Consider the following 17431-nt stretch of genomic DNA (forward strand, 5'->3'; position numbering starts at 1 on the left):
GCTCTATTCCTGATTTGGTGAACTGTCCTCACTTGATCACCACTTGAACAACGTAAATGCTAAAATAAATACTGAAATTTGTCATGTAAATCTGATTATCCATTTTTTTATTCGAGAGAATAACAAACATTATAAATCATTCTACATGAAATCGACACAAATATTGCAAATTCTGACATATCTAAAGTTCTTTATTTGATGCTCTCTATATTTCTGATCAGAGAGAATTATTTAAAATATCTCATTCTCATAAAAATCCTAAATAAAATATACATTGGCCCTTTTTAGTACAATGTAGTACACGTACATGTCCATGTATATGTATATGTTTATGTTATATGTGCAAGTATATACTTGGTGAAAGTTCGGAATTTTGCCGCAATAAGTAAAATCAAAACACTAGTTTTGTAAAAAAAAAAAAAAAAAGCAACATAATCCAGTTACCAGTAATGACAATGTGAAGCTAAGAAACATTGGTATTTATCGGTTCACATCTCTCACTTTTTTAAAAATTATTATCTATTTCAGAATGATGGACAAATACATGAACTCATGGTATTTATCCCTTCACATCTGTAAGTTCTTTAATGTAATTACTTCACTAATGACTATCTATTCAGAATGATGCACATGATCATATTGAATGCTTCATCTGTATGTTTCTTTTGGGTTGAGGTGATGCTTGTAGTAATCTAGCACTTTCTTCCAGGCTTTGTCTACAGAGTGGGCATACAGGTGTGGTGTACCTCCCCAGGTAGTGAAATAGGCTAGATATATGTAAAGGTTTTGAACAAAAAGAATGAAAGGCATCATGATCTTTATCAATAGGACAAATCAATATATACTATCATCAATTATCAGAAATTACACACAAAAAACATAACTTCACACCTCGTAAGGAATATCATCGGCAAATACCAGATAGAAAAGCCATAATTTCAGACATCTTTAATAATTAAAATTCGATCAACAAAATTGAGTAGCTCTGTGTGTTCAAGGTTTCTTGCTGGTATACTACTACTGAACTACTAGCGTTAACTATTGATCTGCAAAGAGAAATTATACTTTACAAGTGTACCAATTCACTGAAATAATTTGTGTACAGATTACGTGTATAAAATCAAACTAAAGAACTTCTCCCAGCTTTCTATGGGCTAAAAAAGAGAAAGAGAAAGAAAAAAAAATAAAAATAAAACCCGCGCACATGGAGCAAAAGCCAGACTTCTTTTCGATGCGTGCTCTATTTCAGGCAAGTACATAAGGGTGTGTTGCATAATGTAGTCACAAATCACTTTTATGTTAATTGAAAGTGTATTTTAACTTGCACAAAAATGTCTTAACAGAAGAAGCATTTGAAGCTCATATCTAGAATATAGTATTACGACTTGAAACTACTAACATACAAAACAAAAGACTTTGGGGTGATTGCCTGATTGGTACACATTAAACTTGGTTGGCTGTAACACTGCTCATCATGTAAATGTACTTACGATATCGTACAGTAGGAAACTTGATAGAGGACTGTGTACAGATAGGCATGTACGGAGCGTCCAGAAGGTGTCCTGAACCTTCTAACGAAAAGGTCTCCACCAGGTGATCTTTTCCTGCCTCCTCCATGGCAGATATAGTCTAGAAATGCAAACAAAAAAATAATAAAAATAATACTAGTAATACTGCTGCTGCTACTACTACTAATAATAATGATAATAATAGCTAAATTTATAATACACACACACACACCAGGGATGTTTAATAAAGGTGTGTACAAAGTACTAGTATTACTCTGGTTTTACTCCAGCTGCCCTAGATCACTAGTAAAAGCATTCAAAGAATAAGTACCTATTGGGTACCCATTTAAATGTAATGCACCTGGATGGAGAGTGGCAAATGTAGATAAATATCTCGTAAAAGGGACTCGTACCACGAACCACATGCTCCAAAGTCATACACACTAGACCACGACACCTCTACATTTCAAACAGCCCGTCAAAAATACGGTCTAACGGTATGGGGCATCATTGGATTTTTCATTACGACTATTTGAAACATCAATTTGACGAACGAAATGACCACCATATTGTTTGCAAGACACATGCTCCAGCATTAACTTACTTTTCTGCAGTCAATATCCTACACTAAACTCAACACTCAACTTCAAACCTGGGCCCTGTTTCATAAAATTTATTATCAATAACAAATGCTAATTTTCTATGGAAAATTTGCCGTCAGCCAATCAAATGACACGATTTCAGTAGCTTAAAACAGATATTGCTTTTAACAGACTTCTGATTATGCCAGAAGGGCGTTAACACCGTGTGAAATGATACCAGTTAATGCACTTCTGGCTCTAAACAAAGTGGTCAGTATACCTCTAGCGTGCGTTCCTTTGACGGCTGGTATTGATCATCTTCAGCAAGTAGAAAGAGAGTTGGCACTGATATGTTTTCAACCTACGATGATTAGAATACAGGAAGTAAATATCAAGGTCACATTCGCTCAAGACTGTGTACTGTAGATTTAAAAAAATAATACAAAATCCTTAAAAATTACATGTAAGTAAGTAAATTTTGCTCAACATTTTGAAATGCATTGCGATCTGTAATGTTAGGGAGTTCCATATACATTGTATGGATATCCTTTGAAGGATCAAATTTAGTTCAATTCTATTTTTTGTTTTTGGAGATCACTTATGATCAGTTGAAATACCTTCTTGGGCAGTCTAAGTTGAAAGGCATAACGTTACTTTAACTGATGCATATCTATATATGTATATTATAATATTTTCACTAATATCCTTACATAATACAATATTGGTTTCATTTGGGAAATTAAAATAGAAAATGCCGTCAAAACAGGAACATCTCAGTTTTGGTTACTTACAGAAATCGCAAACTTTTTTTAACGAAATAAAGAAGAAACTAAGGGAAGTACACATTATGACAAATTAGAATCTCCAAATGTGATAAGATTATTCGTCAGGAAAATTCATTGATGAAGAAACTACCTAGAAGTTATTCCGAATGCTCGATGATAAAATAAAATAGAAATTACAGTGCGCCATCTACATTTGTCTTTACTGACCAAACTCTGAAACAAAGCGCACACAATGAAACACAATTTAGTTTCAGTATTTATTCAATCCCATGATAAAAATTTGGTCCATAAATTTGAATTAGATTTATCTGTCCTGTCAATTGACAATGCTACACTGAATGGAATTCTTCCACATGAGTTCAAAGGAAAAAAAGAATGCTTTCAAATCATTATTCCGTTCACAATCGTATTGCCTACTGGAACTGGTTGGTCACTGTATGAAGGTCATGCGTATGGGACAATTTGTTGTCAACCGGTTAAAACATACAACTTACCGGAGGAAGGTAGTCTTCCATTTTGTTCGCATGCACAACTTTCATGCTTTCATACTCCTTGCAGCAAAACCATGTATATCCATCTTTCTCATAGGTCTCCGTAAACTCTTCCAGGGGCCTGTATAACGAAGTAAGGGAACACGACAGGGTTATCTTTTGGCGAAGTTGATAAAAGGGGTGAGTCTAAGACTAAACACCATAAAAGAAACAGGAAAACGAAAAGACTTTCAACAATTTAGGAGTAAAAGAATGTGGGACTTTACTCTCTCGCAAACATAGCGAGTAAATCGCTATGTTTGCGAGATTATTGTTTCCCAAAGAAGGGATGCAGGACGATATGATTGTACACGTATACAAGAAAACTCGACGTGCTAATTGTTATTACAAAATGGTTCCCTGAATGCCCTGTCGGCAAGTCCGACGATATCTGACAAGCAGAATTAAATTGTTATAAAATTATAGTGGACACAACAAACACAGGTTTTATTCATAATCTTTTTTATTTGTGATATCCAAATTTGAGTTTGCCAGCGTCCGACCCCTCCCCCCCCCCAAAAAAAAAAAGTGGTAGTGGTTGAAGTCATCATGGGTTGAGGGTTCAAATCTCAACCCAGCACTAATGTCCTTTGCTAAGACATTAATTCACATTTACCATTCTCCACGAAGGTATAAATGGGTACATGGCAAGCACCGGGGTATTAATAATTGCAGGGTCCTGAAGAACTGCATTAAAGCTGAGGACGCTTATCATCATCATTATTATCAATAATGTTATCATCATTATTATTATTATTATTGTTATTATTATCATTTATTTTAACAATGATAACAATAATACATATAAATTAAATGACATAAAATAAAAACGAGCCTTCGAAACAGTGAAAGAGTTCGAATCCCTTCGGCACTTACCCACGGGGTTCAATATATTTTCCGTTGGGCATCTTCATTCCGACGACAGACATCAAGATATCGAACATACTGGAGAAGACAGCACACTTAACAGGAAGGTTTAAGCTGGAGAGACCATGAAAGGCCAATGTGCTGCCAGTACAGAACCCAAACAAACCCACCCGAGAGGCATCCAAGCGAGGATGATTTTCAATGTACTGAAATAAATCCTACATGAATGCATGGTTAGAGAAGAAGAAAAAAAGAAAAATTCACAGAAAGTAAAGTTATGATTAAGACTGAATTTTTGTTTATTATCATATCTCTTGTGATAATCATCTATATAGAAATATGTTTTTTAAAGAAATGTTAACTAGGTTAAAAAAAAAAGATTACTCGTTAATTTGAAAGTGTATCAAAAATTGAATATGACATTTAGAAAATGGTGACAACATATTTCACTATTTGAATGTTATTACTGAATAATTACAACATGTATTATTTTACGATTATTTGATATTAGTTGTTTTGTTAATTAGAATCAGTTATTAATATAAAGATTGCTAAAAGTATTGATTTCTTATATTCTTGTATGTATTTAAAATTTGTAAACTGAAGTGTATGAGTCTCCGGATTTTTTATTCAGTATCTTTTTATTTACGATAAACTAGAGTTGAATTGAATTGAAAAAGTCAACAAAATTATTGTTCACCCTTCACAACTCAACCTTTCTATGCCACAAAAATAATCTGATTATGCCACATAGTATTAATCATAGGATAGATAAACCAAATGCTTAAAGATTATTTAACAAGATTAATCTATACCAGTATTTGAAGGGTTGCCATGGAGCCAAGACCAGAAATTGATGATTTTGCAAAAGCCATTGTGTTGCAAAAAGCAATCCTTGCATCAATGTATATATGAGGGATGGGCTCTAGCATAAGGACCATGCTCCTTTTGAGCTCATCCCTTCACTCCCATTATGTTATTTTTAAAAAAATATTTTGTTGTTGTTGTTGTTGGATGTATGATATTTTATGTGTGATTATTCCCTATTTAATTGTATATATTCTGTGTTTTAATGAAACGTGTTAATAAGCGAACTTGAACTTGAACTTGAAATGTATGCCTATCATTTTGTAAAAATGTGCATGTATTGCAAACAAGTGACCGTGCAGAGAGGCACAACAAAAAGTAAGTTAAGTGTCGAGAGATGGACTCAAGGAGAGATGGACTCAAGGAAAGAAGTAAACGTACCAGGAATGCCTGTGCATCAAAATAAAAGACACTCATGTCTTCTGTTGGTTCAAATGAGGCCATGAAATCTATTTCAAGGACAGCATACCCGTGGGACGCAAGCAGAGATGCACGATCTTCCAAGACGCCATTACCAAGGCCTCGTAGTTCAACCACCACTGGGAGAGGATCCGAGACACCTGGAAAGCAATAATATTTATCATGATATCTATTTTTGTTGTAATAGTGTTTTTAGAGTTTTTAACATCTGATCAAAGGAATTAGTGTATTTTTACTTCGGTAATTGGATTCATTTACAATGCTGCACTTAAGACTTGTTAAAATGTTTTTTAAAGGATACTGTGATTTACATTTTTGTATCTTAAAACACACTTTTATCAATCCCACTTGCCATTAATGTTATGCAAAAAAATATAAAACAACACATATGAATAACAACGAGCTACAATCAGGTTATTACATATCGTCAAATAAATTAATATAAGCTCATGAGAACCATATTCCTTGATGTTTGTATTTAAAATTAGAAGAAATTAGGTACGTATTCAACTGCCACAATGTAGTTAACCAATGAATAGATACACCCTGGTTCAGAGAAGCATTGTAGATAAAATTCCCTCACTGAAGGGCATTTTTAAACCATGAGTTTTGTGTCTCCAATCAAGTTTTAGGATTCACGTAATTCCAATATTCATATTGTTAGGTGTTTGGTACATTCCGGATAAACATGTATATATTTCTTTGTATTCTGTTTTACCTTTATGCTTGGGGAAGAAGAATACTCCATGACACTTTCCAGTGGAAACTTTTACCCTTTCAACATAGTCAGCCAGATAGCATCTCTCAATCACCTCCGAAGCAAGCAGGGTGGTTTCAGGCTCACCACGATCTAGAAGCTTTATGGTGTACTTCAGTGGCTGTCTCGAGTCTGCTTTCTTCAGTCTCGGGTAAAGATGGGCTACCTCTGGTACAGGTTTACAGCTCCAGATCAGGCCCATAGGCTCCACACCTTCATAGGTCCCACCAAGAGAGGCGTGTTGACTGACTACATAGCATAACGAAATGACATTAAGTATGAAATTGGCATCGAAATCGTTTAAGGAGCTTCTTGGCTTTCAACTATACATGCTGCCGACATTGCCAGGTAATACCATAAAATTGTTCTGTACGCACACTAAAGAGAGGCTAGAAGGACCGAGGGTAGTCAGCCTAAATTAAAATGTAATACTATTAAATTGTAACAATATTAGATATTTTCATAGCACATATATCCATCATGCAAGGTTCTCAAGGCGTTTCAATATTACATGCTAGTCTACCGATTGTGGTACTCACAGCATTTAAATAATTTCTTCCTAGCGGTACTCATTTAGAACTGGGTGAACAACGAGTGGCAAATGTAGATGATTTTGTTTTTACAAAAGGACATTAAATACAATCCTATCATTATCAAGCTACATGTATTCCTGTTCGAGACCAAACAACAAACTATAACGGGAAAAAAAGAAGGTAGAAAGAGGTTCTATATATGAGCTAGGATTTATGTCATCTACACAAACATACTGGAAATTTAGTATCTCCTCTTTAATTAGAGACACAAAGGTGGCCACACAAAATAGAATCAAATAACGGTATATAAAACTCCAAAGAACACTTACATGACAAGCAATTTTCATAGATTTTCAGAGAATTGACATGATAAAATTATCTATTTTGTTTGTTGTCCAAAGTTAAATAGTTAAATGCCAAGTAAGTATGAAAGTATTTAAGTTCAATACTAGGCTACCTAAAGTACATTGCGCGCATTAGAATGACTAAAATACAATGTACCACGATTCTTAAAGGTCTATTATACTTCCAAAACTCTTTAGAATATACCAAATTTGTTTCTTGCCTTGATTAAAATCATTTTAAATTTTCAGAAGTGATTTTAACTTATATACAAGCAGTAGACTAGAATAGCTTCATTGAAATTATTTGTCGTAAGATACTAAGGCGATTACTAAATGTGCTGTATACCTACTCATAGTGGGTACTTTATAATGCAACATTTTTGTTTTGATACCATTTGAGACAGACAATGTTTTTTAAAAGCAATCATAACTTTAAATCTTCTCTTGCAAATTTCGAAATAATTTGATGTTGCCAATCACACTTTTTGTTTACACCCCCTACATGTACAGAATGATATTTAATGAAGACGGTCTTTACGTTGTTTTGAATTAGAATGAACCATTTTGAAAAGACACATGTTCTTCTTGTTTAATATAATTTGTTACTTGGTTTCATAAATAGCTGTAAGAATGCCGAGGTAGTCACAGTCTTCGTTTTTTCTCTGATTGTTACCTATGACTTGACCTTTGGCATCGGCTTGAAACATGGCCACTGACTGAAACCTGAATCTTTGGCATTCTGACTCCACTTCTGCCTGAAGCTGTACAAGTTGACCCGGAAGTAATCCACTGGCCCTCACATCAAGCAGGTCATCTGCAAGACCACACCTTGGATTGACCTGGAGAGCTGGACCAGGTCTAGAGCTAAACAGCCTGTTTGAGGAGGACCTGGTCATGGTCTGGTGTAGATTCTGCCTAGCCCATGGGTGAAGCTTGGAAGTGTGTCGCAGCAGAGTCTGCAATCTCCTCAAGCCTGACATTTTAGTTTGGCCAAGGTACATGGCCAAGGATCGAGGATGCACTTCAAACTGGTGATCCTTCATCATAGTTTTAAAATAAAAGAGTGGATAAACAATGCTAATTATCATATTAGGACCAGTCATTGGTTTACATCTGTGCAAAGCTGACTAGGTTCCCGTAAATAAAATGAGACATCTGTGCAAGCACCAATTGTAAGTGTTAGTTCCAATTTCAATTTTTCATCATCAACATTTTCCCCAACCTGTCTAAGATCGCGATTGTTAGAACAGATCATGAGCTTGCTAAGGAAATCAACTCCAGACTGTTATGCCTGCGTCATATATCCAACGGTCTCCGGCCGAATTTGTGGATCGCAAGATGGTCGCCGAATTTTAAAACAGCCAGGGCATCGAGCGCACTTTTCGCTTTAAATCTACCCTAATCACATATTGAACGGGGCTCGGGAGGTGCCCTTTGAACACTAGTGATTAGAAATCGCCAGTAAATATACGGGAATCGGGCGAAGCCCGCTAGACATAAGGGCGGGCGTCATTCAACTTTTGGTGGATGATCAATAGGCGCGCCACGAATTTATAGGACATTAAAAAAGTTGAACACATCATATTTCTGAGGTCTGAGAGAGTGGATAGCACAGCATAGCCACTTATTACTTTGAAAGTTTTGAGAGAGTGAGCCCAGAGGTTGCTGCAGAATTTGCAGAATTTGAGACGGTACAACCAACCGAACTAAGATGCCGCCAAAGAAGACCGAGGGGGGTCAGGAAACCCTTTCCTTAGAAGAAGGCGGTTCGAGAGCCTGAGTCTGCTTTACCGAGAAACATTAAAAGTATGGCAAAATGATTGGGATATCCCCAGGGCCAACAAAGAGTGCGCTGGGGGTCTAACGCCTGCCCCCCCCCAAAAAAAAAAAAAAAAAAAAATGTGAGGCACACGTGGAAAATGAAGGCAAAAAGTAGGTACCCCTAAATAAGTTAAATCCCCTTTAACATATTCCCTTCACAAGGTCTTAATGTAATTACCCCTCAAAAATTACATGCTTTTATTGATATCAACAATTGCAAATTACATATTATACATACAGTAGGCTTGTGGGTGCACCGTGTGTGAGAGAGAGAGAGGGAGGATTGAGGAGTCCTGAAAAGGACTCTCGGCAATCTTTCTTGAGGGTGTGTAGTCCTGAAAAGGAATGTTGGTGTAGTCTTGAAAAAGACTGTTGGTTATTTTTCTTAGCTTATAGTTCTAAGGAGAACCAAGACTACACCAACAGTCCTTTTCAGGACTACACGCCCTCAAGAAAGATAACCGAGAGTCCTTTACAGGACTCCTCAATCCTCACTCTCTCTATCACACACGGTGCACCCGCAAGCCTACTGTATATCTACACCATGCAAGCCGATACTTACAAGCAGCATACATATTATAAAGTTATAAAAACATAACGTCCCGACTCCCGAGGCAAGGGTACCCTAAATAAGTTCAAACAAACTCTACGAATACATTCACACGTACGCATACACATACACTTGTATACACTCTTTTCTTCCCTCTCTCTCTCCCAATCGGCAACTGCGGGTATCATATCTCAATTTTACTTTAACAATAATATTCTTCATTCCTACGTATATGTTTGCAAAGCAGAGGGGCTCTCTACAAAATATTAGATAGCTACATGTATTAACTACATGTACACGATCCAGACGTATACATTAGGGACTTTTAATAATAATAATAATATTTAATTTTTATATAGCGCTTAATACAAATGTCTCTAAGCGCTTTTAGATTTGCGTGGACTGATACGTGTGACGTCCATTCAAGGCAGTGCATTAAAAGGACGTCGATCGTAGCAATCCTCGTTGTTGTTGACTTTTGTGCAAATCTAAAAGTCCCTATTGATACGAAGTCCGAACTGTAACATCCTGTGTAGACTTTGAACTTTGTTCAGTCAGGTGTTGCTTGGCATTGAGACATACAACCGAACAAACATTACCTGATAATATTATTTAAAAATTCGCCTGCTTATTTTGCACAGACGAATCCGTCATAGTATATTACTGTACGGATTCTTCCCTTCAAAGTAACGCTGAGGAATTTATCAGTTAAAAAAGTTTTGAAATTACTCCTATTTGATTTCTTGGGAAGGGAAACCTTTATATACTCCCATGTTTTTAGTTTCCCTACTCACCATTCTCTAATGGGATTCGCCTTTTTCAAAATAGTGATGTCAAAATAGTGATGTCAAAATAGTTACCTTGTAAAATACACCCTGACCTGTTAGCTATACAATAATGACAATTTTGTCGAATACAATATATAGTATTATAGAAAATTTAAAAAGTTGTGCACATCACATTTCTGATGTCTGAAAGAGCGAAAAACGTATAACTTTTTAGTACTTCAAAGGTTTTGAGAGAGTATGAACACAGGAGTTGTTGCAGAATTTGCAAAATTGTATAATGTACAGCAAACCAAACTAAGAAGCCGCCAAAGAAGACCAAGGGGGCAAGGAAACCAGGAGGCGGCACGAAAGCCTGAGTCCTGTTCACCGAGGAATATTACAAATATCTCAAAATGCAGGGGACATATATTCCCCAGACCAGCTAGGCCGGGCCATAGTCCCGAGTTGACATGAGGAGCCCGGCCGGGGCCGATAGTCGCCGCCCGACGGCGGGCCGACACCAGCACGGAGCGCGCTCGACTTTGTATTAGTCGGAGGAACTCGATCCGCGCTCTACCACTGATCTAACTTAACTAATTAACTTTGTTTCAGAACCTAAAATGGTCTGTGATTGTACTGGTTTTTAAAAATTTCAACAACACGACACCGATTTCAAACTGAAAGTGTAGAATTTCCACCAAAACGGACTTACGAGTAAATCATAATTACCTCACTTGGGCCTTGGCGTTCAAAGGTGCATTGACAACTTTGACTTTTGAGCGCGAGCTGAGATATGATAGATACAAAATCACAAACCCCCAGCATTCTATGTTAAAAAATACACATATTGTAATAGTAAATAGTGGCAATGAAATGTTCTTGGATTTTTTTTACAACAACAACAAAATCACTTTTGAGGTGATTTTGGACATTGACAATATTATATATACAAATATATACTGCCTTGAGAAGTTGAGAGCTACGAGCTAGGCTCTGGTTAAATTTATGGGCCCAAGGTGACTGCAATAGCACCATTAAAGTCACCGAGGGACCATAGTTTTAATCCAGACACTCGAATAAAGACAGCATATATTTGTTTTAAATATTTTGCAGCGATCATTCATACCGTATAGGATGTCAACAGAATGTCGTATTCTCACGTCGAAGTTCAATTTACTTTAATACTTTACGCACTGCGACATGATCAAGTACTGTGTTAATTTTTATTGTCTAATCTCATTATAAATATGAATTTTTCTTGACTTTCCAAATTACTAATTTTTTCTATAAAATCTATTCGTAAATCTTCATACTGGTCACATTTCATAATTATATGGAATTCATCTCGTACAAGATTCATATTACAGTCTTCACAGACTCGTAGATTCGGGGGCGTTTTTTTTTTTTTTTTTTTTTTTTTTATCTTCCCGTTTCCATGGGTAAGTTGTGTGTGCTCAGACGTAGTTTGGTGATATTTTTACCTAAATGTATATTTGGTATATACACTGAGTTTTGTGAACCAGGGTCCATTTAGTCCAGAATCTGCCCGGTCCCTTATTGATTCAAGCCGTCAAAGATGGCGGTATCAACAAACTCATAATTATGCTCACCGTCCTAATTAATGATCACACCATCATCGGCTGGTAGCAAATAGGTAGGGTGAGGTAGCGTTGGCAGGTGTGGTGGAGATCAAAGTTAAATAGGCCAGATTCTGGAAGAGGGTCCATTCACTGTAGAGTCAATATACTGCAACCGATCGGACTGCGTACACTCCAATGCATTTGAATGAAGCCTTCTATCCTCCTCGCTCTCCCCTCCCTAGACACAGGTCATGACACCGGCTGTTTCATAGATCAGTAACATCCGGTTCACAGGTCAGTAATCCACACATCACACACCGCACATTTATTACACGTTCACAAATATCACATCAACTGAATAAACACACTGACAGCCTAACACATAAGCAAGGTAAAACACTTTAAATTTGCATAATCATTTCTAAGTTTATTCCGAAAGTATTTCTCGTACTAATTTTTGCTATCTTCATGATACTAGACTATGATTGAGTGATATTAAGTTTGTATACCATGTATATTTATTAATACAATGTACTTGTTTTTGTATGTGTTTGCACTTCAGAACCTGAAGACGGCCTCACAAGCCGAAAGCTCGTAATACAATGTAAAGTACAGCTACGTCTCACGTTTCTAGAGCATTTTCTTCACGCCTACATATTTTGGAACACCCGTTGTCATGTCAGAGTTGAGAATTCTCGCACGTTTATATATATATATATCTCTTTTTCCATCAGGTCTCTATATCTGTTACTTCTCTCCCTTTTCTTCCCTAGATTTAAATATTTTAACATATTAATGGCATATATAGCAAACATACTGTCTGTAGGTCGATTTTTATTTCTAGTACAGAAAACAGATAAAAAAAGAAAGACTGTGAAATAAGAAGTGGTGGAGTAACTTTAAGGGGGTACCGGTTCCATTGAAAAGGGTACTTCGAGAAAAAAGGAAAACCCACAAAGTGTGAACACAAAGCAGGTTAAAAAAAATAGACATTGAAACTCCAACATTCCAATTGATACGTTATCAATGATCGTCTTCGACATCGTGTTTAACCTTCACGTGGATCTGGATGTAGGAACTAATTTCATCTTCTTCTTTTGGGGGTTACATATCTGCCTCCATCCGATTTGAAGATTCTTGCAGATGGCTGACTCAGTGTGTGTGGGTAGGTGACTTCGGGTGCAGCGTGCATACGATTTATAAGGTGCAAGTAAAAAGTCTTGTCCGGTTTAGCTCTTTGACGGAAGGCTATTGGAGAGGAGGCAGTAGGGATTTTTAGATTTAAACGACGAGAGCGTGGACTGCCGCGTGTGACATTGTGTTAAGGCACTGGGCCGTGCCCGGCAGTGCCTTAAAAGGACGTCACATTACCTTAAAAGGATGTCACACGTGGCGGTCCACGTTCTCGTCGTGTAAATCTAAAAGTCCCTATTGATTTTGCTGAATGGGAGAGCATTCCATGCCTTAACAGTCTTTGGGAAAAGGACTGTTTGAGAAGTTCTGTCCTGCAGTTAGGAATCTGGTAGCCATCTGCATGTACGTGTTGATCGGGACAACATTTACCTGTCGCCAATCCTCTTGTATCTCACCAGTGTTATATGAGATCCTGTGGATATTGGAGGATTGGAGCGATGATGCTGGATAGCTGGTTCAGAACTTGAGGTGTAAACCATCAGGCCCGGGAGGTTTGTGGTTCTTGAGTTTCTTCAGCGGTTTCTCGACACCTTGGACTGTTTAACCTCATGCAATGTCTGGGTATGGGGATGTTTCTGGCAAGAGATGTGGAAGGACTTGTGTTTCTCTATTTAAGACGCATCCAAACTGCCGATTTAGAGTGTCAGCTTTGGCAGTTGCTTCTGTCACTAATAATTGGCCTTCTGATTTTGAGTTCAGCTATGCCAGTGCTATCAGTCAGGTTGTGCTTGATGGATCTCCAGAAACGTGTCCTGGAGCCATACTTTGTAGATGTGTGTATTGGTCTGATGATTGAAGAACCAGGTCTCTGTAGCCTCTAATATTCTTTCAAGCTCTTTGCTTAAATAATGTCCAATACACACCCGTCGATAACATTGACCATATATATGACTTTTAGACATGGATTTTGGTTTTCATTGTAATGTTCTTAATTTTTATTACGGATTTTATCTGTTTGAATGTAGCCTTCGCCATTCCAATTCCTATCTTTATTTCATGAATACCTTTCCTATATGATAGTATACCCGAATATTTAAACGTGTGGGTTACTGCACGCCTTTTCCATCAATGTCTTATTGACATAGAATATTAAATGGCTCATCACATTTAACACGATCAAAGATTTGCATAGTCAATGAAACAGAAATTCATTTGGGGGGGGGGGGGCATTTCATTGCTTCGTCTAGCCATCATTGGTTGACTAAAAATGTCAATTATTTAAACCTTTGTCAAAAACAAATCCAAACTGTGTGTCAGATCGAATTTAAATACTTATGTACAACTATTATTACACACGCACACACAACCATCATCCTGGAATAGAAGGTATATATATACAAATGCCTGTTACTTAAAGGGATTCGGTAACTTTGTCTTAGATCCTTAAAAAAAAATCCTTAATTTAGCTCATGCTGCAATGATAATTATAAACATTTAGGTCAGTCAGGAACCCCATGACTTTTACAAGCCGATTGCCTGTCTGATTATCAAGCTATTTATGATTGAAAATCGAAATCAAATTTTGCGTTTGCCAAACGATTTTCATAACACTACAGTCTATTGGGGAAAACGAGTATGGTAAAACCGGTCACTCAAAGGTTTTTACCTTTTTGAGGCACTTTTTGAATATTTTGAAGCGCAATTTTTTAGGGCTTCAATATAACACCATATCACAGACACTGGTAACACGTAGGGTCGTGCATCTCAGATTTAACATTGTTAAACGATCCCATTAAATTCTTGCGTCTACTTTTCTTTTCTTGGATTACTATTTACTATAGTATACAGATACAGCATCATTCAAAATGGCCTCATCAGCTCCAGCATTGCTCGGAGGTTCGTTAAAGGGGAAGGTTGCCCTCATCACAGGTAATGTATAGACTTCATTTGGGACTCCTACATTCTAAGATTTTATATGAATTTTATATAGACCTATTATGGTCAACCTTCATGCACATTTCAAGCAGATTTGCTACTTGCGTGTTAATAAGGTGAATATAGTATAGTATTAATGACTGATTTGAGAGAAATAGTTGTTTTTATACGCTCAAGGGAAGGTAATTACAATTGTGCTATTGCCCGAGGCGTGCCGAGGGCAATAGCACAATTGTAACCTTCCCGAGAGCGTATAAAAACAACTATTTCTCGAATATCAAAGCAGTCATTAATACTTTTATATACCGAAGAGTCAACTTACCAATCAACTGGTAGAACAGGTACTCAGGTAGAACTCAGAACTCCGTAGAAAATAACTCAACCGTAGAACCATAGAAAATAAACCGTAGAACCGTAGAAAATAACTCAACCGTAGAACCGTAGAAAATAACTCAACCGCAGAACCGTAGAAAATAACTCTAGATCTATTTGTTAAAAATGTTTACCGTACAATTGTGAAAATTATATGTGGGGGCTTGCACCTGCTGACTAGTAGAAACATGGGCATGGCTACTTGTAGTGATGTTGCATGTGCGTGGGAAGTTCTCTGGGTTACAATTTCCGATCAAAATTCACATTTCACTCACTTCTGACACCATGTGGAATAACTTCAAAATTATTCATCCCTAAAATATCAAATGGTAAGACCGAAATGCCTATACATAAGAATCCAGGAGACCCGTCAGTGTGGCATAATTGCTCACTATGCATATTGAAACTACTTTTAAAAACAAATTCAACACAAAGGGAATAACTCATTCCCAAATCTATGCGATACAAAATAAATCACCACTGACTGAGCCTTGTCTAATGCACTATTGTAAGAAAGAAAACCGACAAAATTTACCTTCGTGCCAAGTACAAAATAGCTGCACCACATTTTTGGTCCATAAACATGGTGTCAGAAGTGAGTGAAATGTGATTTTAGATCGGAAATTGTGCCGATATCTACAGCTTGGTGTGATGCGCTACTGAGTACTGCGCCGATTCCTATGTGTGGGACCGGACTGTGATTGTAAACGGCGGTGAGTCTGCAGCTGCTATAGTATAAAGTCATACCGATTGTCGTATTGAACTATGAATCAATCAAGTCTCTCATTTGATCATCATCAAGAAGCTGAAATCTTCGGAGCGTTTCTTATTCAGCCATTTTGGCCTAGTACAGACGGTCGTCTGCGCTGCTGGCAGCCTACTAGCCCAGGTCGAAATTCCATTAGGATCCGATCCTATTAGACCATCAGAAACCATTAGACCTATTGGTGTCTAATGGTTTCAATAGGGAAAGTGAAATGATGGACCCACAGAAACCATTAGAAAATATCTATTGGACCAACACAAACCCACAGAAAGAAATGCTGATGGACCAACAGATTGCTTCTATTGGACCAGCATCCACCCATGTCTTCTATGGGTTTCTGTTGGTCCATTAGATATTTTCTTCTATGATGGGTTTCTGTTGGTCCATTAGATATCTTCTATGGGTTCCTGTTGGTCCACTAGAGATCTTTCTATGGGTTTCTAATGGTCCCATATTCTGAATTTCCTATTGAAACCAATAGTCCAATGGCTTCTATTGGTAAATCAATAAGGATAAATCAAAATCGATTTTGGCAACTGTCCACCAAAAAAAGTATATTCTAATCTCAATTGCATTAACTCCATCACATAGATCACTTGAAGTGAGTTTAAGAATATCCTTTATTTTAACTGAAGGCTTATACTATTCTATATAATAAACATACATGAATTGTTTCTTGGTTAGTAATCATTATAATCAATATATCTATTGCTAAAACATGAATGAAATTGTAACATGATTAAACAAATAATCTATTGGTCATTAGTTGCCGAAAGAAAATAAAAATCACAAAATTGATGTACATTGTCATAAGTTGCTTAACAAATTATGATAAATGTAATTTTCTGTGAACACGTATAAAGTAATCATGAATATGCATGAGATAGATTTAGCTGTTGGTTTCTATTGGTTTCTATTGGACCTATTGGTTTCTATTGGTCCCATTGGGTTCTAATGGTCTCATTGGTTTTCTATTGGTCCTATCGGTCCTATTGGTCCTATTGGTCCTATCGGTTCTATTGGTTTCTATTGGTCTTATTGGTATATATTGGTCCTATTGGTTTCTATTGGTCCTATTGGTTTCTATTGGTCCTATTGGTCTTATTGGTTTCTATTGGTCTTATTGGTTTCTATTGGTCCTATTAGTCCTATTGGTCCTATTGGTTTCTATTGGTCTTATTGGTTTCTATTGGTCCTATTGGTTTCTATTTCTGTTGGTTTCTATTGGTTTCTGATGGTTTGAATGGTCTCTATTGGATTCAATTCTATGGGTCCAACAGAAACCAATAGACTCCAACAGAAACCATTAGAGAC

At 36.9% G+C, this 17431-nt stretch overlaps 2 protein-coding genes across 5 annotated transcripts in view; one reads left to right on the forward strand and one right to left on the reverse strand.

The window, feature by feature from the left end:
- On the reverse strand, window positions 1-16229 carry LOC100892177 (bile acid-CoA:amino acid N-acyltransferase). Of its 4 annotated transcripts, XM_030991601.1 has the most exons (10): window positions 15887-16229; window positions 15302-15586; window positions 7866-8229; window positions 6277-6564; window positions 5520-5698; window positions 4281-4489; window positions 3369-3486; window positions 2370-2450; window positions 1491-1629; window positions 1-767 (listed from the first exon to the last, which is right to left on the reverse strand). In XM_030991601.1, exons 3-10 carry the CDS (start codon window positions 8191-8193, stop codon window positions 649-651), a joined length of 1461 nt encoding a protein of 486 aa, XP_030847461.1. In that variant the 5' UTR covers window positions 8194-8229; window positions 15302-15586; window positions 15887-16229; the 3' UTR covers window positions 1-648. The 4 variants fall into 4 exon arrangements, with proteins under 4 accessions (XP_030847461.1, XP_011670222.1, XP_011670223.1 ...); XM_011671920.2 differs by having other exon boundaries at window positions 15302-16229; XM_011671921.2 differs by lacking the exons at window positions 15302-15586; window positions 15887-16229 and adding an exon at window positions 11941-12453.
- Window positions 12238-17431, forward strand: part of LOC585722 (uncharacterized oxidoreductase TM_0325) — a 15953-nt gene continuing 10759 nt past the window's right edge. Inside the window, exons 1-2 of the mRNA XM_785537.5 lie at window positions 12238-12301; window positions 14886-14973. Coding sequence (XP_790630.3) covers window positions 14910-14973 — 64 coding nt within the window. The 5' untranslated portion in view covers window positions 12238-12301; window positions 14886-14909. The remainder of the gene's footprint in view (window positions 12302-14885; window positions 14974-17431) is intronic.

This window comes from Strongylocentrotus purpuratus, unplaced genomic scaffold (assembly GCF_000002235.5).
Source record: "Strongylocentrotus purpuratus isolate Spur 01 unplaced genomic scaffold, Spur_5.0 spur5_scaffold_2, whole genome shotgun sequence".
Classification (NCBI taxonomy): Eukaryota; Metazoa; Echinodermata; class Echinoidea; order Camarodonta; family Strongylocentrotidae; genus Strongylocentrotus; species Strongylocentrotus purpuratus.

Excerpts from the sequence above, each read along its gene's own strand:
- LOC100892177 (XM_030991600.1), bottom strand. The coding sequence starts at position 11,155 with ATGCTGGGGGTTTGTGATTTTGTATCTATCATATCTCAGCTCGCGCTC. Across the intron at positions 4,490-5,519 it reads TTGATGCACAGGCATTCCTG|GATTTATTTCAGTACATTGA; the intron begins GTACGTTTACTT and ends GCATTCATGTAG. Across the intron at positions 3,487-4,280 it reads AAATATATTGAACCCCGTGG|GCCCCTGGAAGAGTTTACGG; the intron begins GTAAGTGCCGAA and ends TTCGTTATACAG.